Raw genomic sequence first — 26,914 nt, 5'->3', positions numbered from 1 at the left:
TTTTCTTTTTTTTTTTTTTTTAAAGATTTATTTATTTATTATATGTAAGTACACTGTAGCTGTCTTCAGACACTCCAGAAGAGGGCATTGGATCTTGTTACAGGTGGTTATGAGTCACCATGTGGTTGCTGGGATTTGAACTCCGGACCTTTGGAAGAGCAGTCGGATGTTCTTACCCACTGAGCCATCTCACCAGCCTGACAGACACTTTCTAACATGAGCAGGGTGGAGATCCTGCCTTCACGGATACAGAGGTGAGGGCAGCCACAAAGCTGTTGCCAGTGTGAGGGTCTGACGCTGGACCTCCCCTCGGATTGTGAGGATTAAGTGATAAGGTATCAAAGAGGAGGTTCAGGAAAGACAAGATTGCTAACTAACTAGTCTGCACTTGATAGGGTGGGCTAGCTCATCCTCCCCCTGGATGCTCTGATTGGGAGGGCAGTGAGAACCAAGTGATGGGGGGGGAGGGCAAGAGTGGTGGACAATGGGTCCTTGAGTCTTTAGATGTCTCTCCTTGAGTTCTTTGTCTTTAGATGTCTCTCCTTTGCAGGCACCCCACTTGATGCCCCACCATGAGTTTGGTTGCCAAGGAACGAAGGGTGTGAGACCCAGGAGGATGCCTCTGGTTAAGCCTGGGCTTTGTTTGCCTGACCTCCTCGGGTTATTATTGGTCTGGAAGACAGCTGGGAATGGCAAGAACATGCAGGAGGAGGGTGTGGAGTGGATTTGGGGCTACTCTAAGCTCCCAAGATCCCCCATGACATCTGGCGGGGGCCAAGAAGGGCGATCATGCCAGGAATGTCTGTCCGCACCCCTTCCCATACACACCCTGGGCAAGATGAGGAGTGGTTGAGAAGAAATGTGGGAGCAGGTCTTTGGAGTGGGGTTTCTCTCCTTCCGGTATGTCAGGAAAATATGTGTTGCCCAGATAGCTGAACAAATTAAGAGAAGTCTTTTTTTTTTTTTTTTTTTTTTTTTTTTGGTCTGAGGTAGGCTCTGGACTCAGAGGAGTGGGCTTTCCTCCCAGCCAGAAGCTGGAAGAGCGCCTCTCAGTGGTAAACCCACCCTTTCACAAGATGGGAAAAGACTCAGAAAAGGCACAGTGTCAGAGGATGGGGAAGCTGGGGGGGGGGTGCATTTAGGCTCCTCCTATACCTGAGACACCCAGCTACACACTCTGTCTTTTAGAGACTGTGCTTCCATTCTGACTCTCTGTTGGTGCAGCTCTTCTCCCAGAGTCCTTTCTGGGTCCCCAAACGCAGTGACAACAAGCCATAGAGTCCAAGGACATTCAGGTCGCTCCCACACCAGACAGAGTCTTGCAGTATAGGAAAATGATGTGAGTCTGTGACATCATGAGGTGAGATTGGGGGTCTCAGCAAGGGATGAAGGAGGGAGGAATAGAAATGGTCCACTGCACCTAGCCCCCAGGAGATCCCTGGAAGACTCTGCATCCCTTTAGCCTGGGGATGAGGACAGTGCATCAGAGGAGGAACTGCTCTAAGGAGGGCTCTTAGCTGGTCCATGGACATTGAATAGTCTAGGTCCACTCCAGTGACCTCTGGGAAGACAGCAGATTTACAGAACCTGACTCAGGTCTCCTGGGGAGACCCTTGGGAGGGACATATGGACGGAAGAAAGAGCTAGCCAGTGCCCTCCCTGACTATATCTTACTTAGGGACACAGAGACCCCGAGTTTTCAGTAAAACTAAAGCTCTGGTGCTGCCTTTTGTCACTCCCAGGTCCCTTGGGGGCTAGAAAGGGATGATTGTCAAACTGATAAAGAGTCCTCAGCCTACAAGGGACAAATGCAATGGCTTTGGAGCCATCAAAAGCAATTAATTAAAAATAAAATTAAGCCAGGCAGTGGTGGCACACGCCTTTAATTCCAGCACTCGGGAGGCAGAGGCAGGCAGATTTCTGAGTTCAAGGCCAGCCTGGTCTACAGCGTGAGTTCCAGGACAGCCAGCGCTACACAGAGAAACCCTGTCTCTTAAAATAAAAAATTAAAATAAAGAATTGCTCCAAGATGGCTATACCTGTGGCTGCTACCAGTCCTTTTTCACACAATCTTTTGAAGGGAAAGAGGCAACTTCCTAGCTGAGAAAGAGGCAATGAGAGCCTTGAAACTTACATTAGTTTATTATTGCCAGGGACAATGGCTGGGGCAGCAGGGGTATCCCAGAACGGGAAATGTATGCAGTTCCACTTCTTGTCAGAAGAGGGCATCAGATCTCATTACAGATGGTTGTGAGCCACCGTGTGAATTGAACTCAGGACCTCTGGCAGAAGAACCAGTGCTCTTAACCTCTTAACCACTGAGCCATCTCTCAAGCCCCTTGCAGTTCCACTTCATGTAGTAATTTACATGTGCAAAAATGGAAAAGAAAATACTCATGATCTTGTAGTGTACCTTATGGGAAGCCACATTCACCATTATAAGATGGCACCTGAGCCCGAAGGGCGTCGGCCAACTGACTGACAACTAACTGACAACTGTTGTGCACATGCTCAAACAGCACAGATGATGAGTCACAGCTCAAGCCCGGAGCATGCAAATGAGGGTATGTAGTGAGCACCAATCATAGAGTGACACATTCCTCTTAGGCCTATTTAAGCAGCACCAGTTTTCAGGCTCGGGGTCTTTTCGCTTCAGCAATAAAACCCGTTTAAAAACGTCTGCAGAAGGATCCTGTTGTGGCGCATCTTTCTTGCTGACAAGTTAGGCAATCGCTACAGTACCTAAATGCCTGTAATAGATCATGACCAAGTTAGGATAATCCTAGGACTATCAGAAGAATTTAACAGGGAAAATAGTTGATAACAATTTATCTAACTACTAGAGTAAAATAAAACAAACAAAAAAAACTTTAAATAAATATTTGACCAAAGTTTTTGTTCAGGCACATGAAAACCCTTAGCAAAGTAGGAACAGAAAGAGGCTTCCTTGTTCTGATAAACCCCATATTAATCTAAGCACAGTGGTGCGCAATTATGATCTCAGCCCTGGGGACACAGGTGGCAAGCGGAGGCTCACCAGTTCAAGGGTATCCTCAGCTGTACAGTAAGTTTGAGGTTAGCCTGGGCTACTTGAGACTCCGTCTCAAAAGTAAAAATAGACTCAGCGAGTCATGTGTTTAATGCGGAGACGATGAAAACATCCTCGTTTAGACCAAGAACAAGACAGCAGGGCCTACTTTGCTGCTAATATTCAGCTCCTCCTAGAGAGTTTGCTATGGTCAGAGGGCAAGAAAATGGACAAAAGGCTTTGGAATGCACGAAAGAAAAGTCACTTGTGAAGAGCATGTGTTTGACCACATAGAGCACTGGGCAAGATCTGCTGTGTAATTAGCAAAATTAATGAGAGCAAGCTGGGTGTGGTGGTGATTGCTAGGAGGCTGGGGGAGGGATGGGCAGGATATAGGACCCAGGGCAGTCAGAGACCCTGCCTCAAAACAAAACAAAACAAAACAGGAATTTACGGCTCTTCCAGAGGTCCAGAGTTCAATTCCCAGCAAACACATGGTGGCTCACAACCATCTGTAATGGCATCTGATGCCCTCTCCCGGTGTGTCTGAAGACAGCAACAGTATATTAATATGCATGTAAATAAATAATCCTTTTTTAAAAACAAAACAAAACAAAAGAGGAAATTACTGAGAGAGTTGGAAAGGTTGCTGGACACAATGTTCATAAGTAAAAGTCATTGGAAAATTAGTTGCATGCTCCTGCAGTGGCTAAAGAGAAAGGAGAAACTTATAGAAACAATCAAAACTTAAACCTAGAAATGATGTGTGAGATACTTAAGTCGGATATTATAAAATGTCATTAAAATATGCTGTGAAAAGATAGCACAGCAAAGAAACATAAACAAACACAGCATAAAGAAAGAAACACATCGTTACTGTAGCCAAGGAGATACAATGTCCTAAAGATACTGATTTACCCAAACAGGTCCATAGCTCATTGCAGTTCTAATTAAAGCCTGACAAGACTTCTTTTGTTGTTGTTGTTTGTTTGTTTGTTTTTTTTGTTTTTCGAGACAGGGTCTTTCTGTGTAGCCTTGGCTGTCCTGGAACTCACTCTGTAGACCAGGCTGGCTTCGAACTCAGAAATCCACCTGTCTCTGCCTCCCAAGTGCTGGGATTAAAGGTGTGCGCCACCACGCCCGGCTCTGACAAGACTTCTTTACGGAGTTTAACAAGATGACTCTAATATCTATGCAGAAAACCAAGGCTTAGGAGAGCTTAGGGACTCCTAAAACTAAGGCTTCATGGAAGAGCTTCCTGTCTTCAGCATTAAAATCTCCTGTCAAGTTTCACTGATAATTGAGTTCCTGGGGCAGAGAAAGATCTAGACTCGGAGAACAGAAAGATTCCCTTTTGCCGGGAGAAATGCTAGGATGCACAGAAAGGGTACAGATTGGCCACTGGAGTGGGCTGGGAAAAATAAAATAAAATAAAATAAATTCTACCTCACAGCAAATGCACGTTAATTTCAGAAGAATTAAACCTTAAAAGGAAAAAAAACAAACAAACACACAAAACTGTTAGAATATAGAAAAAGTCTCTGACTTTAGAGAAAGTTTCTTTTCTTTTTCTTTTGTTCTGTTTTGGTCTTTTGATACAGGGTCTTGCTGTGTCACCCTGGCTGGTGTAAATTTCCGTGTAGATCTGTGAGTCTCCTGTCTCTGCCTCCCAAATGCTGAGGTTATTGGCGTGAGCCACCATATCTGGCTTAGAGAAAGAGTTCTTAAGACCCGGAAAATCCAAACCGTAAAGGATATGATTGATGAACACAGCTTCCTTACAAAACACACTCTAGAGAAGCATGGTGCCTACCTAAACACTGCAAGTCAGCCTGGGCTAGAAAGTGAGGAGAGCGGGAGGGAGGAAGAGAGAGAGAGAGAGAGAGAGAGAGAGAGAGAGAGAGAGAGAGAACAAAATATAACTATCAAAGAGTTTAAGATCCAAATATATAAAGAGCTCTGATGCTTCAATAAGATGTGATAGGCTCAGGGAAACACAAATCAAAAACAACCCTGAGATTCCATCTCACACCAGTCAGAATGGCTAAGATCAAAAATTCAGGTGACAGCAGATACTGTCGAGGATGTGGAGAAAGAGGAACACTCCTCCAATGCTGGTGGGATTGCAAGCTGATACAACTACTCTAAAAATCAGTCTGGCGGTTCCTCAGAAAATTGGACATAGTACTACCGGAAGATCCAGCAATACCTCCTGGGCATATACCCAGAAGATGCTCCAACTGGTAATAAGGACACATGCTCCACTATGTTCATAGCAGCCTTATTTATAATAGCCAGAAGCTGGAAAGAACCCAGATGTCCCTCAATAGAGGAATGGATACAGAAAATGTGGTACATTTGCACAATGGAGTACTACTTAACTATTAAAAACAATGAATTTATGAAATTCTTAGGCAAATGGATGGATCTTGAGGATATCATCCTGAGTGAGGTAACCCAATCACAAAAGAACACTCATGATATGCACTCACTGATAAGCAGATATTAACCCAGAAAATTAGAATACCCAAGATACAATTTGCAAAACACATGAAATTCAAGAAGAAGGAAGACCAATGTGTGGGCACTTCGTTCCTTCTTAGAGTAGGGAACAAAATACCCATGGAAGGAGTTACAGAGACAAAGTTCGGAGCTGAGATGGAAGGAAGAACCATCCAGATACTGCCCCACCCAGGAATCCATTCCATAAAAAACCACCAAACCCAGACACCATTGCATATGCCAGCAAGATTTTGCTGACAGAACCCTGATATAGCTATCTCTTGTGAGCCTATGCCAGTGCCTGGCAAATACAGAAGTGGATGCTCACGGTCATCTATGGGATGGAACACAGGGTCCCCAATGAAGGAGCTAGAAAAGTACCCAAGGAGCTAAAGGGGTCTGCAACCTTATAGGTGGAACAACAATATGAACTAACCAGTAACCCCCAGAGCTCGTGTCTCTAGTTGCATATGTAGCAGAGGATGGCTTAGTCAGACAACAATGGGAAGAGAGGCTCTTGGTCTTGCAAAGATCATATGCCCTAGTACAGGGGAATGCCAGGGCCAGGAAGCAGGAGTGGGTGGGTTGGGGAGCAGGGTGGGGGGGAGGGTATAGGAGATTTTGGGAGAAGAAATAGGAAAGGGGATAGCATTTGAAATGTAAATGAAGAAAATATCTAAAAAAAAAAAAAAGATGTGATAGGCCACACATGACAGGAGACCTTGTGGACAAGAGGACAAACCCATACATCTCATAAGCACAAGAAACATATTGATGCTAAGAAGACATAATGTGGAGGGGTTGGGGATTTAGCTCAGTGGTAGAGCACTTGCCTAGCAAGTGCAAGGCCCTGGGTTCAGTCCTCAGCACTGGAAAAAAAAAAAAAAGACTTAATGTGGTACCAGCTGCCCCCTTAGTGTGCCTGTAGTGATGTTGGCTCTGATGTAATGCTATGTGCTTACCTGGGAGATGGGTTCATGACAGTTTATGCACACAAGTGTTTTGAACATTCCTTTTGTTTTTTGTTTTTGTTTATTTTTAGGATTTATTTACTTTATGTATGTGAGTACACTGTAGCTGTCTTCAGACACACTAGAAGAGGGCATCAGATCCCATTACAGATGGTTGTGAACCACCATGTGGTTGCTGGGAGTTGAACTCTGGAAGAACAGTCAGTGCTCTTAACTGCTGAGCCATCTCTCCAACCCAAATAGTCTTATTTATGTGTGATATAGTTTATAATTGAAACAAACAAAATGAAAACAGTGAAGAGTTTCAGCTCTGGGTTGGTTATGATCCATTTTAGGAGGCAGGGCCTTCTGGAAGTTTCATTCAGCCAGGAGAGTTGGGTTGCTCCTTTGCCTGGAGTTCTACTGGGTCTGTCAGACGGAGCTACAGGGAAGTTTTTAGGACATGAGAGGGCCTCACTGTCAGAGAAAATGCTAGATGTTCACTGGGTAAGCTACGAAAGTGAAAAAAATCATATTCTTCTCTTTCTTAAAAAAATATTTACTTTTATTTTGTGTGTATGGGTGTTCTGCCTTGCATGTGTGTCTGTGCACCGCTGTGTGCATTGCCCATGGAGGAACAAAAGAGGGTGTCAGACCCCGGAACTGGAGTTCCAGGCTGTTGTGAGCCATCACGTGGGTGCTGGGAAAGGAATCCAGGCCCTGTCATCTGGAAGGGCAGCCAGTGCTCTCTAACCTCTGAGCATCTCTCAGGCCCTTAGCCACACATTCTCTTAAAACTCTGCACGCCAAGTCCAGTCCTGGCAATTCAAGCCTGGGCACAGAGGTCGCACTGGACTTCATTATCTACTATACACGCTAAATGCTTGCTAAGTCACCAGCAGACTGGTAGGTACCGAGAAGAAGGCTGGCTTAAGGGTGATGCCTGCAAAACTTCAGAAAGAGGAGGGCTGAGAAGGAAGTCACCCAGGGGGACATAAGAGGGCACCTTGTATGTAGAGAGCTAAATAATAGTTACAATAAGGCCAGACTTGGCCTGCCCCTTGTCACCCCCATGGGTCTGCACTCTACAGTGTCAGAGATAAAGTTTTCCCCTTCCTCTGGGACTGACCTTTCTCCCTGTTGAACCTTGCTGGCCCTCCCACCTACTGCGAATGTTCTTAGGCAGGGCTCATTCCTGCAACCCCACCCCCACCCCACCAGCCCCAGCCGTCTGCTGGCACATGGTAAATGCTCAAGAGATGCTTACAGCTTTTGGCTTTATAAATCTTATATGCCCAGGCAAACTGTATAACCGGATGTTATAGAGAAAAGAGCTGCAGTTTAAAGGCAGGAGAAGGCTAGGGGGCAACAGGTAGGTCTGGGACAGGCTCTGACCCCCTCACTGTCTTGTCTCGGATATGGCCGTAGAACCTGTGCCTGCATTGGAGGTCCTGTAGCAGTGACAGTGAGACACTAAGGCATGCAGTGATGTGTGGATAACCCAGCACAGATGCATGAGTAGATAGATGCCCAGCACACAAAGCCTCAGGTCTGCCCAGGACAGAGGGTAGAGGAGACAATCACACTGTGCAGGCTTTAACCCAGGAAGACAATGTCCACTGTGGGTGAGCACAAACCTAGGCTGTGGGTCTTATCTAGAGCAGCAGCTAAGTCACAGCTTCGCCACACATTGGCCTGGCAACCAGAGGGTGATGAGATGATACTTTATAGGGACACGGTGAGTACTAAAGGACTTCAGTTCACTCTGTAAATATTTGTCATGTGACTAATTCATGCTTTGTGTGGCCCCCAGTCAGTCAGGTAAGAAGTGTTACTAAAAGGACAAATGATGGGGGCTGGAGGTGGCTCAGCCATTCAGAGTACTGGCTGCTCTTCCATAAGACCTGAGTTCAATTCACAGCAGCCTCATGATCTCTCATAAGCATCTATAATGAGATCTGGTGCCCTCCTCTGGCCTGCAGGTGTAAATGCAGCTAGAGAGCTTATCTACATTAAAGAAATAAATCTTAGGGAAAAAAGGACAAATGATGTTTAATAGATAAGCTTGAGAGGGCAATGTCCTGTCATTCAAGGGTACCTCAGTATGGAGGGGGGGTTGTCTCTAGGGTGCAGAAGTGGTTTTACACACACACATACATACACACACACACAGAGAGAGAGAGAGAGAGAGAGAGAGAGAGAGAGAGAGAGAGAGAGAGAATGGTGTACAATGCCTAGCAATGCATAAAATGGGAGTGGCAGTTCCCACCTGCAATGCTAGCTAGCACTTTAGAGGTTGAGGTGGGATCAGAAGTTCAAGGTTATCTCCCATTTATAAATGATTGTATTCTTACTGAGCTTCACACATGTGTAACAGAAGGAGAGGACCAGTGTCCATGTTCTGGGAGCAGAGTCCACAGTCCACTGGGAACCCCAGTGGCAGATGTGAATGATGTAGCCTGTGCTGCAGGGTAGCAGGAACCATCCCTGATGTGCCCAGGCCCAGGTGCCTTCAGAACACCCAAGGCTGACCCTGTGAGGGTGACTAGAACTATCAAGGACAGGTGTTAAAGCACAGGGTGGAGGAGGAGCCAGAGAAAGACACAAGCCAACCAGTGCAGCCAGGAGTGGCTACGAGGGACGTTGAACCGAGCCGCGCAGTGCAGAGCTAGTCAGCTCCGAAGTGTGCAGAGCCTGGGCACTGACCGGGCTAGCCTGGACTGAAGCCGGGGAACAACAGTGGCCCAGGATTCCTAACCATGGCTCTTCTTACCCACAACGCCACCACTCAGGTGAGTACTGGCCTGATTGGTCTCATCTATTGGATTAAGATTCAGGGACGTAGGTCTGGTTCTTGGAGACCAGTGCATAAGGCCACAGTCACGGGCACTGAGCTGGGGTCCTTCATGCTAGAAGAAGGGCAAATCAAGTGAAGTGGCATTTTAGAAGAGTGGCCAAGGTTAGGGCTCTGACTTATGAGTTCAGTCAACAAAGCAACCAGGGAAGGACTGGCCACCCACAATGACCCAACATCTAAGGACAAGATAGGCAGGTCCTCCTGGGTTTTAGGAAGCCCCAATGTGACACCCCCCTCCCCTACTGAGGGATCTTTCTAACTGTACCACACAATGGTCACACCCACACTGGGTTTCAATCTTGAGCCACACCTGAAAGGATCTCATTTGTTCCTTGTCTGCTGAATATTGAATACTGGCCCCTGGAAAGCCCAGCCCTAAACACTTCACACTACCCTCTCTTCACCCCCACCCAGCACTGCACACTGAAACATCTGAAATATTACAGATGCTTGCTTTGTGCCCAGAGACCCAACTGCAATGAAAGGACACAGAGCCAGAGGGGCCCAGGGCCCACGGCGGGGGTGGAAGGGTCAGGGTGAGCACAGGTTGGCTTTAGGTTTGCTAAGTGCTTCAGGCACAGAAGTATCCTTCCAGGGTAAGCAGGGTGGTGCTGGCTGCCCGGAGGCTGCATGCTGGCATCTGGATGCCTAAGGTTAATGCTGACAACGGTACCAGGGGACTGAATCAGTGTGTGTGATAGCAGGAGGCGGGGGCTGACAAGGGGTCTCAACACAGTTGATGATCCGGACTTTATTCTTCGGGTTGGGAAAGCTGTTCAGAGTTCTTAGCAAGGGAAGCGATTGGATTAGATCCTTCATTTCTAACGACTGAGCCAATTAGGTGTGCAGAAGAGACTGGAGAAGGGAGAGTCAGGGAGCAGAGACACCAGGGAAAAGCCTTATCTGAGTGAGAGGTGACGTGTGGCCTGGGCTGAGGCAGGGACTGTGGGTCTGGGGAGGAGCAGGGGCGTGAAGACCAGGGAGAAGCCACGGAGCCTCTCCTATAGATAAAACCAGCACAGACAAAAGGGTTGGTATCTGGGAGAATTTTGGCCATCTGCCCACTCAGGAGAGCACTCTTACTGATAGTAGACTATTTGTTTCATGATTTAACCAGCAGACGCAAGATAAAGAAAGAGGGAGGAATAGGGACTCCCAGAAAGACAGTGGATACCTGCTTCAGTCACCCAGACAGCTGGAGTGGCCCCATCCATCCCACAGAGAGGGAAACCTAGGCTGAAGTCATTAATGGGCCTACAGTTATCTCTGCTGTCCTGCGTGCACCATAGGAAGCTGCCCCTGGATCCTGCTCTAAACAGAAGGCCAAAGGACAGGCAGCGGGCACGAGTGGGCAAGCCCTAGTTTTATCCATAGGAGAGTAGGCTCCATGGCTTCTCCCTGGTCTTCACGCCCCTGTTCCTCCCCAGACCCACAGTCCCTGTCTCAGCCAGGGCCACACGTCACCTCTCACCTAGACACTCTTGTGGTTACACTCACCTTTCTCCCACCTAACTCATTCCCAACCCCAAACCAGGCTTCCAGCAAGTGCGTAACAGATAGACCTTTAGGGAATGAAGATTTTCTTTAAACGCAACAATCAAGATGCTGCAGAGGTACATATAACTTGCTTATTCTTTTCTTTTTGTTTGGGTTTTTTTTGGAAACAATGTCTCACTACATAGCCCAGGCTAGCCTGGTGCTCAAGTTCCTCCTGCCTCAGACTCAGCACTGGGGTTGTAGGCACGTAACCCCACGGGCTGGTAGATCGCTCTTTAATAGATGACCCTGGGGGCACAAGCTTGTCTTGGCCCATTTTAAGCCTTTGTTCTGGACTCAGAACTGGCTAGCATCAGATTTCAACTGAGATGCCTGTAAAATGCAGGTAATGATCGTTCTGTGTCCTCTCCCTACTGGGAGTGGTGGTTGAGGTGAGGCACGTGAAAGGCCCCCAACAGGGTTCATTTCAAAGTGAGCGTTTAGTTCAGGGTCTTCTTTATGGAGCGCCCAAGCCCAGACAGGCTCATGAGTAACTCTGGACTGGTGACTTCACTGGTGGACGCAGAGCAGTAAACTGGGAAAAGCTCTTCTCTGCTGCCACCTTGTGTCTATTTGGGAAATAACAGTCTAGCAGAGGTTAAGCATCTCTTTCCCCAAAGGGAAGGCTCCTCCAAGTGGATCTGGCTGGGCCTTGTGTGCTGCCACGGTGTCCTGGAGGATGCTTGCTGGCTGGTGGACTCAGTGAGGAGACTTTCATGGGGCCAGGCACATCGGAAATGCAACTCTGGCTCTGACCTTTGCCTACTGTGTGCCACCCTTTCCTCTGACCTTTGCCTACTGTGTGCAGCCCTTTCCTCTTGGTCCTCCCCCCTCTCCCCCTCTCTCTTCCCCCCAATCCCCAAACAAACAGTGTTCTGAGAGAGCTTTTTTAAGTCACAACGTTAGGGGTGAAAAATAAGTTTATTTTTCAGGTAAAGGGACAGCTTAGAAGAGACAAAACGAAAGCCAAGAAGCTCAGCAGAGGCCGGGTCATTAAAGGAACAGAGAGGTCTGCAGGCCCCGGGGAAAGCAGAGGCAGGCTGTTGGGGGACCCCAAGCCTGGCCTCAGACTAGAGTTGGATGGGGCTCCAGGAACTCAGTTCCAGGTACAACATTTGCAAGAGGCTCTAAACACCAGGCCTGGGGGACAGCTCTGCTGGAACAGCCGCCCCCCTCCACAGTTGTAGTATCTGGACTCATCACCTGGGTTGGGGTAGACCCCATCAGCTTTGCCTTGGCAGAAGTTATCTAGCCCTGGGCTGGGTCCCTGCTCTGGCCCAGAAGATGGGCGTGGCTCAGGTACTTCCTTTTCTGGGCTCCTTGGAGTCTCGGATGGAAGATCTAGAAAGACAAGGACGATTCAAGCATTGCTGGCCCAACAGATTCCAAACCACAGGCCAAACACACAGCAGCAACCACCGGAGGCGGCGGCCCAGCACCCCTGCCCCCACATCTAGACCGCAGCCACACCGGCAACTGGGCACTGCCTGGAAGACAACCTGTGCCACACAGTAGTAGGCAGCTGGTGACCACATACCAGTTGTGACACCCAGCCATATACCAATGAGGGGCACCTAGGGGCTGCATACGACAGGGTGAGGGTTGGCTTTCTTCTTGATAAGAGCAGCGACCTTTGAAGGGAACCCCTGTTACTACAGGGGTTGCCAGCAGGAAACAGGAAACAGTGCAAAGCACGAGGTTTCAACAGTTTCCTTAGCTCCTGATGTGCGTGAACTTTGAGGAATCACAATATTGGGGGATGATGTTTCATCAGAAAGGCTTATGAGGGGGGAGAGTGTGCACCCCACTCTTAGTTCAATCCTTTTTTGTTGTTTTGTTTTGTTTTTTTGAGACAGGGTTTCTCTGTGTAGCCCTGGCTGTCCTGGAACTCACTCTGTAGACCAGGCTGGCCTCGAACTCAGAAATCCACCTGCCTCTGCCTCCCAAGTGCTGGGATTAAAGGCGTGCGCCACTACACCCAGCTCTGAGTTCAACCCTTTACTCACTCAGTTCCTGCTGTAGTGTCCGGATGAGAGGGTACGGGCCCTGGTTGCAGAAGGAACCCTTGAAGTCATCAAAGTCCAGGACCCAGACCATGGCTCCTCCCAGCCCCTTCTGTTTCAGATAGGCAGCCTGGGGGTGTGAGCAGATGTGGGTGATTAAAATCGTGTCTACTGGTTGCTACAGGCTCAGTTACCACAGGGCATCAGGTCTCCACTTCCCCAAAGTTCTGAAGCAAGCTTGGCCTTCAGGTCTTCAGGTCCTTGTTACCCTGAGGGCCCCTGAGGGAATGCACTGAGCTGGGCATTCCCTCTGAGAGCACCTGGGAGCTGACACCCCTCTTCTTCACAGGTCACCTTGTTCTCGTGGTCTTTCTCCATTCCTTCTCCATCCCGACTGCCCACACAGTCTTCTCCCTGGATACCTGCCTGCCTTCTGCGCTTTAGGGCTTGCCCGAAGCATGCTTCCTGTACAACCCTTCCTCCCTGAACAGCTTCTACTCTTTTCCCACAGAGCACATCAACCGCATTTCTGAGAGACCCTGCCTGCTGCTGTCTGCCCCAAGAGGCAAGTGTCACTGCTCTGTTCCCTCAGGAGCCGGAGCATCTCCTCAGGAAGAGAGGCCAGGAGACACATTAAGGAGCCCATATTAGACAGGATGAAAGGGCCCTGTAAGTAAATCAATGACACACATATGTTCCAAATGTGGCCAACAGACTGGATAAAAGTCACATGCTCTACCATGCACATTTCTCCTTTCCATGTGTCTGTAGAGTTAGTATTTTGGTAAAATACAAATCTTGTCAAGAGGACTACTCAGTGTATCTCTCTCTCTCTCTCTCTCTCTCTCTCTCTCTCTCTCTCTCTCTCTCTCTCTCTCTCTCTCTCTCTCTGTGTGTGTGTGTGTGTGTATACACGTTCTGGGGCTTAAACCATGGGCCTTATACATGCCAGGCAGATGCTTCAGCCCTGAGCTACATCCCCAACCTTCACTGCGTCTTTATCAATAGATGATAAATGTTCAGGGTGCTGTCACGTGAAAGGAAGGTTGGGGCATTCACCAGGGGCTGCCCCTCCCAGCAGGGCTGGGCCTCACCTTGGCTCGGAAGCTTTCCACGTCGTCAAACCCCACCCATTGGTTGTTCTGGAAGGTGTAAGGCACCTTCTGGTCCTCGATTCTGTGTACTTCCTTCCAGGAGCAGACCTTCGGGGCAGAGGTGTGTTAGGGAGGAGTAACACCAGTAGGTACTGACAGACAAGCCACCTTCTAGTCAACACAAAGTCGGCTCATTCCTGTTTGTGATTAAATCTCTGTTTCTATGCCCCACCTGTAACTTTAACTACAAATGGCACTGGACTGCCTTTTCCAGAAAATGGCAACCATAACTTTGTTTCAAAAATGTTGTTATGATCACCTTGGTGTGGCCACCTTGCAGTTACACCTTTTTTTCGGGAGGTCTCATGAACAGCTTGTTGTGCTTATGTTCCACTTCTGTGACCCCATCTGTTTGCCTGCCGAATCTCCCATTTGGACACTCCTTATGCCTAAACTATAAAAAATCTTCCCCATGCCCACTGCTGACTTCTTGAACCCTTCCTTAGGGGAAGCAGCCTATGTACACAAATAAAACAAACAAACAAAACCCAAAAAACTTGTTTTAGTTAATTGCTTGCTTTAATTAAATTGGTTCGGATGGTTTGGGTCAGTGGTCTTTCTGGAATCTTTGAGATGAACAGTTTCTGTCCCCTCATGCCAAAAGGAGACTGGAGACTAGAAAATTCCCACCTGAGGAAGCCTAGAGAACATAGTAGGTCTGTGGAGTCCCCTAGGACTGCAGATGTAAATTTGAAACTTTAGGCTTCCTAGCCTAAGGATCTACACAAGAGGTCCAGAATGGGATACAGATCCCTTGGCCGAAATTCTCCATGCCAACCACCTTTCCTCAGAAACGACAGGAGAAGCCCTCTTAACGATCAGGAGTCTTCTAGCACATTCAGGGTAGCTAAAAGTCGTCTTACCTCAAAGTAAGCCAGTACCCCTTTGTCCTTCGTATAGGGACCTGGGGCACCAGGTCCTGTGGCTGGGGCCCCAACTCCATTGTCTGATGAGGAGGCCAAGGTGAAAGAGCGTCCATAGGTCGGCATGCCAAGGATCAGTTTGTTGGCAGGGGTGCCCTTCTGCAGCCAGAGCGTCACAGCAGCATCCTGGTAGAGAAGGGGGCCTGCTTATCTGTCTTTACCTTGGTTCTGGTTGCCTGAGAATGGGGTTCTAGAGGGAGCAAGTGGGGCTGGATCTCCCCTGCTAGACCCAAGGCTTTTTCATAGGCATCCTGCTTATATCCATCTTCTTTCATTTCCACTTTAGACTCCTACACCCTATGAGAGAAGCTGCGAGGCTCAATAGCCAGATTTGGGGATTTGGAACCAGACAACCATGTACCCAACAAGTAGTCACCGACAGTCCCCTATGCACCAGGCTCTTTCCTAGAGGCCTGGAATACATCACTGTAGAAAGGAGTCAGAAAGCCCTGCCTCGCTTGGCAACGTAAGGGCATACGTGAGCCTAGCAGAAGTGGCACGGCAAGCTGTGAGCTCTCTGTTAACTGGTATGGAGAGAAGTTTCACCTGGGAACAAGGTCAGGGGCTTGGGTTGGCATCCCTGGTGTCTACCCACAATCGCGTGATAACAGAAGTGTAATTCTAGGCCTATGGCTGGAAGAGACATTGGATCTAGTGATGCTGAATAACTGTTGAAAGATGAAAATTTGTCCTTAGGGCCTATACAGTGGTTCAGTGTCCTCATGGTGAGTCTGGGCCTCTTAGGTAAAGACAGTTTTCACCAGGTGTGGTGGCGCATGCCTTTAATCCCAGCACTTGGGAGGCAGAAGCAGGTGGACTTCTGAGTTTGAGGCCAGCCTGGTCTACAAAGTGAGTTCCAGGACAGCCAGGGCTACACAGAGAAACCCTGTCTCAAAAAAAAAAAAAAAAAAAAAAAGACAGTTTTCGACAGTTTTCATTGCATTGATTTCTTTTTGTTGGTATGAATAAATTACCCATGATCAAACCCCAAATTTCTGAGAGAAAAACTCAGGTCCCTGAAAGACACATCTTATGTATGTTTAGAAAGGGGAGACTGGCCAGAAGCAATTCTCGGACACACAATTGGCAAGTAGAAGACATGTGGTTAAAGGCAAAACCCTTCCTTTTCCAGCCCAGAGAATACCCGGCTGATTGACGTCAGCCCCAAACATCAACTGGCTTTGTGGCTTTGTGTCCTCCACTGAGCTGAGCTGTTTAGCTTCCTTCAAAACCCATTCTGTTTTCCAGATGAGGTATGCAGTCAGGCCTGATGCGGTCCTCTAACCCACAGTATCAACTTTGTGAAAGAGCCAGAGAGATAAAAAATGTCCTACTCGGTCTGGTGAGATGGCTCAGTGGGTAAGAGCACCCGACTGCTCTCCCGAAGGTCCGGAGTTCAAATCCCAGCAACCACATGGTGGCTCATAACCATCCGTAACAAGATCTGACACCCTCTTCTGGAGTGTCTGAAGACAGCTACAGTGTACTTACATATAATAAATAAATAAATCTTTAAAAAAAAAAAATGTCCTACTCTTGCCCTCACGGAGATACAGGACATCAAAAGCAAAAGGCATTCCAAATTTAGGGAGCGCCATGATGGCTGTCTTTTTGTTTTGTTTTGTTTTTTGTTTTTTGTTTTTTTCGAGACAGGGTTTCTCTGTGTAGCCCTGGCTATCCTGGAACTCACTCTGTAGACCAGGCTGGCCTCCAACTCAGAAATCCGCATGCCTCTGCCTCCCGAGTGCTGGGATTAAAGGTATGCGCCACCACTGCCTGGCTTTATGCTGTCCCATGCCATTTCTGAGGGGAAGGTGTCTCTTCTCTGCAGGATCTTAACTGACAACAGAGCAACTATTGTTGTTCTTGACTGGTGACTATAGTCTGGGCGTATATAAGCTCTCCGGACTTCTCAGGAAATCCCAGCTCCAGTTTAAGACCAGCCTGCCCTTCCAGGGCCTGGGTTGTTCCTCCTCGAGTGATGTCCCTTGCAGTGTTATCAACCTTGGGCAAGGGATGGATGGGGAACATGTGGGGGATCATATTGACTGTAGAGTCAAGTTCCAAGGAGGCTTCTCCACCAGTCCCTTGTGTGCCTGATGTCATTAAAGTGACTTGCTCTGTTGTCAGTTAAGAGCCAGCAAACGAGACAGCAGGAAAAGCCTGGTCCTTGGTGTCATCCTTGGTTTTCCTGGTTTTGTTTTCCATTAGGGAACTGCGGTTCAAACGAGGCCACTGCCCAGGTTCTGCTGGACAGGAGACCCTGCCTCATCCCGCCGACCACTTACCACGTTTCGCTCAGCGGCTGCCCCACTCTCTCCTTGCCTTTTGTAGAGGGGGCTGTTATGCCCTGTGGTCTTTTCGAAGGAGCTGTGGAAGTCGTAGGCCATAAGGTTGATGAAATCCAAGCTCCTGCAGGAGACATGGGAAGGGGTGGGAACAAGAAGGAGAGATAAGGACATTCTCTATCCCTCACCCTCAGACCATTCCCATCCCCACTGTGGTGTTGGACATTGTCTTCGATGTCCTGCCCCCCATAGCCCACATCAGCACCCTCAGGTGTTTTCTGTTCTGTGCGAGAGAGCTGGTTCGATTTTGCCATTTTGGAAGCAATCTAGCTCAGTGCTTCCAAAGCTTTAGCATTGCATAAGTCCCCTGAGAATCTCACTAAAATGTAGGCTCTCACTCAGCAGGCTGCATTTCTAACAAGCTCACACACACACACACACACACACACACACACACACACACACTCACAGCATCTCTCTCTATGTAGCTGACCTGGAAATCAGTGACGAACAGGCTGGTTTCAGACTCATAGGGACTTGCCTGCCCTTATGTCTTGAATGCTGGGAATAAATGCATGCACCAGTATACCATCTCTCAAGTGTCATAGGGCTCCAGCGCCACACACCCCGCCGAGGAGCTAACGCATGACCTCCCCTATTCTTGGAGATGCTTAAGGGTTGTGATTTTCCTCTTCCTACCCCAAGGGTGTACTTTCTCTAACCTTGTGAGTACCAGAGGAAGGGAAAAACAAAGACCACCCAACTATCCCTACCCACCCACGCACCCACAGAGAGGATTTGAAATAGTGCAGTAGCCGACGCAGAAAGCAGCAACTTCTTAGTTGCGTGGTAACAACTGGAAGCCATGCCTTGTAGGCAGAGATCTGCTTTGTTTCTGGAAAGCTTAACCACCCTGGGCTGCCCCAGCCTTGGAGAACATGGGGGCTAAGTAGACTGCATGAGACTCACTGGGCGATCTTGTCCACCTCATAGCCAGTATCCACCAGGCCTCGATCATTAGGTACAGCTGCAGTCAGAAGGAGGCGTTCCTTCCCTGAGGACTGGGCTTCCTCCTGGAAGGCTTTGGCCAAGTCCTGTGGGAAGAATGCAGCATGAAGGTAGAGACGGGAGCTCGCAGGACCCCCTATGCTAATTACCCACTCCCCATAGGTGTTCTGAAGCTGCCGGCCCTGGGGGCAGAGCAGCCCTCAAACACGGGTAGGACCACCATCCTGAGATGGTCCGTGGGCAGACGGACTGACCCTAGTCCCTCCCAGCCATACCTGTATCAGGGCTGTGAATCTCTCTTTGTCTACTGTGGGGCTCCCACGGCCTCCTGGGAACTCCCAGTCAAGGTCAAGGCCATCAAAACCGTGAGTGCGCAGGAAACTTAGGGCTGACTTCACAAAGGTCTGCCGGTTGCTGGTGGTGGCCACCATATCTGTGAACCTGTGGAATGATGGAAGGGGTGTGGCCTGACTGGGGCTAGACTACAGGTCACTGTCTTGCTCAAGGGCAAATAGGAGAGTTGTCAGGATCCCAATCACGTGCTTAGACCAGAAAGGGTCCTAGGATGGCTACCCGGGGGCTGCCGAGGTACTTGATGACAGGTTAAGGGTCTGGTTAAGAAAAGGAACAGCAGAAGTGCTTTCTAACCCTAATGTCACTGTCACTGGGGCTGTTCCAATTCCCTTGCAGTCCCTGAACTGTCTCATTGTCAATCAAAATTACCCTCCTCACCCCCCTCCCCACGCACAGATTGTCTCCCATGTAGTTAGGGGGACAAACAAGGAGACTAGCAGGGAGCTGGGGACCTGGGGACCCCCATTTGATCTCCCTGGCAGGTTACCTTTGTGCTCTACAGAGCTCTTCCCCAATCTCCACATTAGCCTGGGGACTCCTCTCCACCATCTCCCTTTCCCAGTGGACCCCAAAGAATGCTTAGGCTTCTTAAGAATCTTATGTTTTTACAGATTGATTCTATTTTGATTTACTTTTATTAACTTCTAACTTAAATGAATGGTATCAATTCTTAGGTTCATGTTTCTGGGAATGCCAAGCTAAAAGTCCTAACAATGTTAATAAAAAAAAAAAAATGTAAGTGTTATTTTGGGAAGTTGAGTCATGACATTAATCAGATTCTCAAAAGGTCTTACCATCCAGAAATATTTTCTTAAATGTTTAAAGCTTTGGGAACTATATATTGTAGGTTTTTCCAGATTTCTAGCTTCAATATCGCCGTAAATAAAAACAATAATTTAGTGGCCAAGCTCAATCTCACCGACAAGATATCCCATTCAGAATCAGAAAGCACACTGCATGCTGAGATCCCTAACCCCCCCCCCCCCCCCCCCCCCCGCTTCCTGGAGGAGGAGACTGGGGTTGGAGAGGTCGGAACTCTCTGCTGTTTTAGATTCTAGGCTTCTGATGAGACTATCTCTATGGCAACCAGAAGCCAAGCTTGTGCCGTTGCCATTGTACCCTGTTGAGGGTCTAGAACTGGAGGGAAAAACCCCATGGTCTGGGACCCCACCCCTTGTCATGCTGTGGCCTGGCTTATTTCCCTGAGGACCACTCTGCCTGCCCGTGGGCCACATTCCCATCCACGGGTTCTGCCGCCCACGCGTCCGTGTCTACTCACTTCTGGGTACCAAAGCTCCAGCCTCCGACGGCTAACAGGGTCTTAAGCTTGGGGTTCCTGGAAAGACAAGAGATGCACAAGGCTGAGTCTCGGCAGCTCTGAGGACTGACAGGAACAGTAGGTGGGAGGGGCAGGAGGAACCGGCCTGAGCCTGCACCGTAGCCCTGGGTACATAGCCTGTGCTAAGTGCACTGGCAGCAGCAGGTCCGGAGAGGAAAGACTTTGTGGGTGACACTCAGGACCCTGTGTCTAACTGGGGCAGCCTCACACAGGTGCATGTACACAAGGGACTGAGGACTTGGTGGCCAGAGTCCTCCAAGGGGCTTTGTAAGATAGCTGAAGACGGATAATGTTCAGAACATGCCCAAGAGGAAGAAAATTCCAGAGTAGGAAAGTTTTCCAATCCTGATCTTTGGATTTAAACCAGAAGGACCCTTTAGAGTTCTCCCATAGAGCCCCATTTCTTCTAGAGAAGCATAGGTCACCAGAGAGAGATGAGGTGACCTGCTCAGTGCCACACAGCAGCTCAACGGCAGGGCTGCCGTGATGGGGAGTTTTCCGGACAGGGCTGAGGTGGGGAGTGGGGTAACCTGCCCACCCCTTGCCCTCTCCCCTCTCTGGCTCACTTCGTCTTTTGGCTGTTCAGCTCCTGGTACAGAAGTTCATCATTGTGCTCTACAGTGCTGAGCTGATGATTGTCCATTCCAGCAAAAGCAAAGATGATGTGGGTACACAGGTTGGGATCCACATCCCTGGGTAAGAACCGAGCCGCCTCCGTCCGGTACTGGGACCAGTTGGTGAGGTAGCAGACCAGCTTTGCAGCAGAGCCTGGCCAGTAAGGGAGGAAGAAAAAAATGTTTGTCAGAAGAGCCCCTGGGAATTGGTGACCTCTTCCCCAGGCACACAGCACCCCTGAGTGTCTTAGGTACCGAGGCTGAGGACTGACAGCTAGAAATAAACACAGCTTACTTTCGTTTAGGCAAACACCTCATGGTAAGGAAAGCATTTACATAGGTTAGTCATGGGGGCCACAGGCGGCCCGTCAGTGCCGGAACCCTCATTATCAAGTTCATTTCATCGTGGGCAACCTGAGGTTCCTGATTTGGGGACCCTTCTCAGTCAGCATGACCCTTGAGAGAGCAGGGCAGGTGCTGGGATTATGGTCTCCTGACCCCTGGACATCCTGAGCCCACAGTCCAAGTCCCTAGGGCCAGGGCCTACAGGCAGGCTTATTTGCTTCAGATCCTGAAACCCACCCAGGCAGCCCTAGGCGGCCCCATCACAAGACAAGGTCCAAAGGGAGTTAACATGACATGTTCTTTTGCCAAAGGAAGAGAGGTGGAACCGTCACAACACAACTGGGAATACTTCACAATGCCAATTAAAATGCAAATACGTGCAGTAGCAGAGAGGCATTCCGGCTACAGGCCTGGGCTCATGTTTCTTTAATCTTCCATTAAAGTAGCTTGCATTTATTTGTTATTCCTTGTAGGGAACCTACATTTATCAATGCCACAGCTAAGATTCTAGTAAAGAGCCTATATTATGCAGGGAAAGGCAGCTTGTGTCTGGTGTAACTCATGAAAGGCTGTGAGGGAGGCCCTATGCCCAGGGGAGGGGTGGGCAGTGCTGATTGATGGTCCCTTGGAGGGCATCCCTGAGCCAGGATCAGGGCATCGGAGAGCAAGAATTATTGTCTTCATTCCTGCATCACTCAGAACAGACTCTGGGTGCATCTCTCGTTCAGTCCTCGTCCTGTGTATCTCTGCAATGTGCTAGGCAACATTTTATGACAGAGGCTTGATGAGTGGTGAGCGCGGCGTCTAGGCTCTGGGACTTCCTTTTGTTCCTACGGGATCTCTTCACTACCTCCCAACTGTCCCTCTCTGTCCAGTGCCAATGACAACTGTCCCTCTCTGTCCAGTGCCAATGGGAAGGTGGAGGAGGAGACGGGGTGTAAGGGGACTGTAAGGGGAGACTCTGTTCATGAAGCCCCAGTCCGGAGCACATAGTCAGCTCTAAGAGAGGAGAGCCTTCGGGTAGTCAGTGGCTCTGACAGAAGTAATCCAGGATCAGAGCTTGTTAGATGGGACTTGAGTCAGCATGTGGAGAAATTCCCAGGATCAGTGAGCTCCTCGGAGCCAAAGAGAGAGGAGACCAGGCCAGAGAAGACACGCCCAGGGCCACGCAGGAGGGAATCAGGATGTTCACGTGGCTCCACATCTCAGCCATCATCCATCAAATGCTACAAATACCTTTTACCCAGCAGAGGTGATCCAGTGGGCAGGTGAGAGCGGGTTCTACAATGTGTGAACCTACGACTCAGGCAACCCAGCTTCCTCCTCTTGAACTGGGGACATTTGCCCACACGATGTATCTCAGAGGATAACTCTATGGCTGCTCTCCTGATGAGTGCTGACATAGGGTGAGCTCTGTTCCAGGTGCTTAATCCCAGGTCCACACAAAGTCCTCTTACTATGCTGCATTGATGGAGCCTGGAAGCGGCTGGGACTTGAGTCAGCATGTGGAGAAATTCCCAGCCTCGCTACCTCTCCATCCATGTTGTCCCACACTCCTGCCTGACTCCTCATCTGAGACCAAGAGGGAAGATGGGTACCCAGTGCTAAGTCTAGCATGTCTAGCATCTTCAGAATAAGAGCATCTCTGGACCACTGATGCCCAGCAAACAGATGCCCAGCAAGCAGGGGTAAAACAGAAACAGTGTATGTGTGTGCACATATGTGCATGTGTGTATGTGTAGTGGGTGAAATGGAGGAATATAATATAAACCGTGTATGTGTGAATGTTCATACATGTGTATATGCACATGTATGTGTAGTGGTTGAAATGAAGGCATATAACATAAGCAGTGTATATATGTGTGTATGTGTGTGTGTGTGTGTGTGTATGCATGTGCATGTGCACATGTGTGTAGTGGCTGGAATGGAGGAGTATAACAGAAACACGGTCCCACAGGTTCCACTTACCCCACTGGACCATCAGCAGAGTCATCACACCTAGAGTAATCCAAGAAAAGAAGACAGATGTCACGAGGTCATTCTCAGGGCCACCGGCCCAGGCCTCCCGTGCTGGCAGAGCCAAGGCAGGCACAGGTAGCCACGCAAGCCATGCTTTCTCCTCCCAGAGAAGACTCAGAGGAGACCATTCCTCTCTTCACCTGGGCTTGGCATCCAGGGGCCCACTTCTGTCCAGACTCTGTCCTGGAAACTGGTGGGAGTTTTCATGGTTCTGGGGCTGCTCTGGAGCCTCAGTGGAGGGTGGTGTGGATTTGGGGGAGACCATGGGAAACCAGCAGACATGGCATGCAGAGTAAAAGCATCTCTGTGGAAGAGGAGGAAAGTCCACCCCAGGGCTGCGAAGAGCCCACCTGGAAGGACAGGGCAGGAGACCCCATTTCTGATCCCTCTGGTTCCAAAGGTTCACATTGCTACCACTTGCCACAAGAGGCTAAGACTGTTCCCAGCAGCCTTGGAGACCCAGGGATGTCAGGTCCTTCAAAGAAATTGTTTCCACCTTTCTGGTGACCCTGTTTCTCTCTCTCTCTCTCTCTCTCTCTCTCTCTCTCTCTCTCTCTCTCTCTTTCTTTCTTTTTTTTTGAAAGATTTACTTATTTTATATATTTGAATACATTGTAGCTGTCTTCAGACACACCAGAAGAGGGCCTCAGATCCCATTACAGATGGTTGTGAGCCACAAGATGGTTGCTGGGACTTGAACTCAGGACCTCTGGAAGAGCAGTCAGTGCTCTTAACTGCTGAGCCATCTCTCCAGCCCAGCTTTTCTTTTTAATAATAATAATAATGATAAATCTGCATGAAAATTTCAAGGACAGACTGGGGAGATGACTTGGTGGTTACGAGTGCATGCTGCTCTTGCAGAGGACCTGGGTTCAACCCCAGCACCCACCTCGGGTTGCTTCCAATCACCTGTAACTCCATTCAAAGGGATCTGATGTCCTCTTCTGGCCACTGTGGGCACCTGGATGCATGTGGTATGCATAAACTCACCCAGGCACACACATCCACTGTGGGCACCTGGATGCATGTGGTATGCATAAACTCACCCAGGCACACACATACATAATCAAGTAAACTATAAATATATATATATATGTAATATAGATATATAAAATAATAGTTTTGTAAGACCATCTAGAGTTCTTTGCCCCCAGGCTGCCTTCCTGGAGGACAAGTTATATAAAGTTAGGGAAGGTGACCCTTGGCTGGTGGTTCTTGGACTAAACACTCAGAAGTGAAACAGATAAACGAACAACAAAAAACGTCCCATTGAAGGGACTCACTGACTGTATTTCCAGAACAGGGCCTATGGTTTCTGGAACAAGCGCCCTTGAGCTGAAAACAATAGCCAAGCCAGCAGGGCCAGGCGGGGTGAAGCAAAGATCTCTGAGCCCTTTTGCTTCCTTGCATAGCATGAGGGAGCCACAGGCTCGTGCACCCACAGCTCCTGAGGCCCAGCCCACTCTCCCTGTCCAAGCCAACGCACCTGCCCAGGCCAGGGACTGCACCATGATGAAGGCTCTGGGGATGCTCCAAGGACCTGCCGTGCTGTCCTCTGACTGGCTCCACAGGTTCTGTTCTGCTCTCCTCTGACGGGCCTGCAGCAGCACAACCAGAAATGTTGAAAGAGATGCCTGAGGGAGAAAAAGAGAGAGAGGAGGGCTGCGGGTAGCAATGCCCAGTGCTGTGGCTTGAGCAAACCTGTCACAGGGGTCTTTGGCAACTCTTGCTTTTCTGGAACCATCTAAGGGTGAAACGTGCGCTTTTGCTATTGCCAAACCAGGAGGCAGAGAGAAGAAAGTGGGAAGGGCCCATGGTCTTCCCGCCACAGGCAAGCACGACTCTGCTCTTTGTGAGTTTCCCGGACCATGTGCGGCCCCAAGCCGCATGGGGTCCACCCGCACCGGGCCCAGGAGAAGACAAGCCACTCAGGAGCCAGGAGCAGTTGTGGGCTAGACCAACTTTCCCGCTCTTTTACGGCCTTCCTTTGAATTTAGTTCCTCCCTCTATAAGACAATCTTCTCACAAAGATAAGCTATTTTCACAGTGTTATTTTTTACTCTCTTCAGGACAGTGTTACACCCACGAGAGAGAAAAAAAAAATCATGATTTTCCCATGTTCTGTGACCCAGGTATGTGGTGGCTTCAACAACAGGACCTTACTTCTAGAGGGGAACCCAACATCTCTAAAAGAGGTAACCCGTTCCTGACACAGGCCTTTTTATTTGCTTGTCTGTGGTGTCTACTAGGGGAATTGTTACCCTGTTCTAGGGTGACTCCATTTAAATCACACACACACACACACACACACACACACACTTCTACAGCAATATTTCCATATAACTTTTTTTTAAAAAAGTCTTTAGTGTTAGTTTTCTTTCCCTGTGTTCCCTACTTTACCATTTTCCGTCCCCTCCCCCAGTTTAACCCTTCCTGTTCTTCTCGCCCCCTTCAATGTTCCATGCCACTACGTTCCATCTCTCTTTCCTTGAATACCCACCACAGACTCTTACTAATTCCCTGACCTCTGGGGTACTCCAAATGAAACACACACATAGCTCAAAATTTATCCACAAATGAGAGAAAACATATTCTGTTTGCCTTTCTGGGTTACCTCACTCAGAATGCTTGTTTTTAGCTTTGCCCATTTACCGGAGAATTTTTTTTTTTTTTTTTTTGGTTTTTTTCCAGACAGGGTTTCTCTGTATAGTCCTGGCTGTCCTGGAACTCACTTTGTAGACCAGGCTTGCCTCGAACTCAGAAATCTGCCTGCCTCTGCCTCCTGAGTGCTGGGATTAAAGGCATGCGCCACCACTGCCCAGCTCGGAAAATTTTATAATTTCATTTTTCTTAACATCTGAGTAATATCCCATTGTGTAAATGTACCACATTTTCGCGATCTGTCCATCAGTGATGGACATCAAATCATTTCTGTTTCTTGGCTACTATGGATACAGCAGCAGCAGAGCCTGGATGAGCAGGTATGTCTGCAGGAGGATGGAGGTCTTTGGGGGTGTGCCCCACAGTAGTCTAGCTGGATTCTGTAGTAAATCTATTTCTAGATTTCTGAAAATCACTGTCTTCCAGAGCAGCCGCACCGGTTTTCACTCCCACCAGCAGTGATTAAGTCCCCTTTTCTCCACAGCCATGCCAGCATTTGTCACCAGGTTTTCTTTTTCCTTTACAGTCTCAGCCATTTTGACTGACGTAAAAAGAAATCTCAAATTAGTTTTAATTTGCATAGCCCCGATGGCTAAGGGGGTTGAGGACTTTAAAACATATTTCTGAGTCGTGTGTGTTTTAGCTTCTGAGAACTCTTAAGTTTTATGCCCCATCTGAAATTGGTTTTTTTTTTCTTAATGTTTAACTTTTTGAGTTCTTTGTGTAGTCTAGACACTAATCCTCAGATGTATAGTTGGTAAAGAGTTTCCCCACGTTTTTTAGACTGCCTTCATGCAAATACTGGTGTCCTCTGCTGTGAAGAAGGTATTTAGTCTTTTCGTGGAGGAGTTGAGGCCATTATTAATATTCAGAATTATTGCTGAAAGATGTGCATTAGTTCCTGTCACTTTAATGCTTTTGTGTTTTCTCAGATCTATAAAGAGAACTATAAACACACTCAGGAGGTCACAGTGAACACATAAACAAGGCTGAGACAGCCATTAAAAGACACATTCCCTCTCCTCCCCCATCTCTCTTCAGCCCTGGACATGCCACCTCCTCTACAAGTCCCTTTCCCGCACGCATGTCCTTTTGTTTTGTGGCTCATTTAGCTTAAGGAAGACCACCTGTGTAACTCCTGGTTTGGAGATGTCCTCTGGAGCCTGGTAGACTGGTACTTAGGATAACAGGGCTGTGCCCAGGCCAGAAGACAGCGTCCCATGGCCTTCTCCCTATCTTCTCCCTATCTCAGGAGGCAGGAGGCAGGAGGCAGGAGGCAGGAGGCAGGAGGCAGGAGGCAGGAGGCAGGAGGCAGGAGGCAGGAGGCAGGAGG

At 48.6% G+C, this 26,914-nt stretch overlaps 1 protein-coding gene across 4 annotated transcripts in view; it reads right to left on the bottom strand.

Moving 5' to 3' along the window:
* Positions 1-11,775: 11,775 nt before the first annotated feature.
* Positions 11,776-26,914, bottom strand: part of Chit1 (chitinase 1) — a 43,598-nt gene continuing 28,459 nt past the window's right edge. The window contains exons 2-12 of one of the 4 annotated variants that reach the window (XM_021198759.1): positions 24,407-24,554; positions 22,870-22,899; positions 20,509-20,710; positions 19,883-19,939; positions 18,525-18,690; positions 18,211-18,335; positions 17,242-17,365; positions 14,894-15,079; positions 13,971-14,078; positions 12,880-13,006; positions 11,776-12,214 (exon numbers count right to left, since the gene is read on the bottom strand). In XM_021198759.1, coding sequence (XP_021054418.1) covers positions 11,970-12,214; positions 12,880-13,006; positions 13,971-14,078; positions 14,894-15,079; positions 17,242-17,365; positions 18,211-18,335; positions 18,525-18,690; positions 19,883-19,939; positions 20,509-20,710; positions 22,870-22,899; positions 24,407-24,431 — 1,395 coding nt within the window. In that variant the 5' untranslated portion in view covers positions 24,432-24,554 and the 3' untranslated portion in view covers positions 11,776-11,969. Of the gene's footprint in view, positions 12,215-12,879; positions 13,007-13,970; positions 14,079-14,893; positions 15,080-17,241; positions 17,366-18,210; positions 18,336-18,524; positions 18,691-19,882; positions 19,940-20,508; positions 20,711-22,869; positions 22,900-24,406; positions 24,555-26,914 lie in introns of those variants that run through there. The other 3 variants (XM_021198760.1, XM_021198763.1, XM_021198761.1) reach the window with 3 other exon arrangements.

The sequence above is a fragment of the Mus pahari genome, chromosome 5, assembly GCF_900095145.1.
Source record: "Mus pahari chromosome 5, PAHARI_EIJ_v1.1, whole genome shotgun sequence".
NCBI lineage: Eukaryota > Metazoa > Chordata > Mammalia > Rodentia > Muridae > Mus > Mus pahari.
Note: the sequence above shows the minus strand (reverse complement) of the source record. Positions and strands in the feature narration are given on the sequence as shown.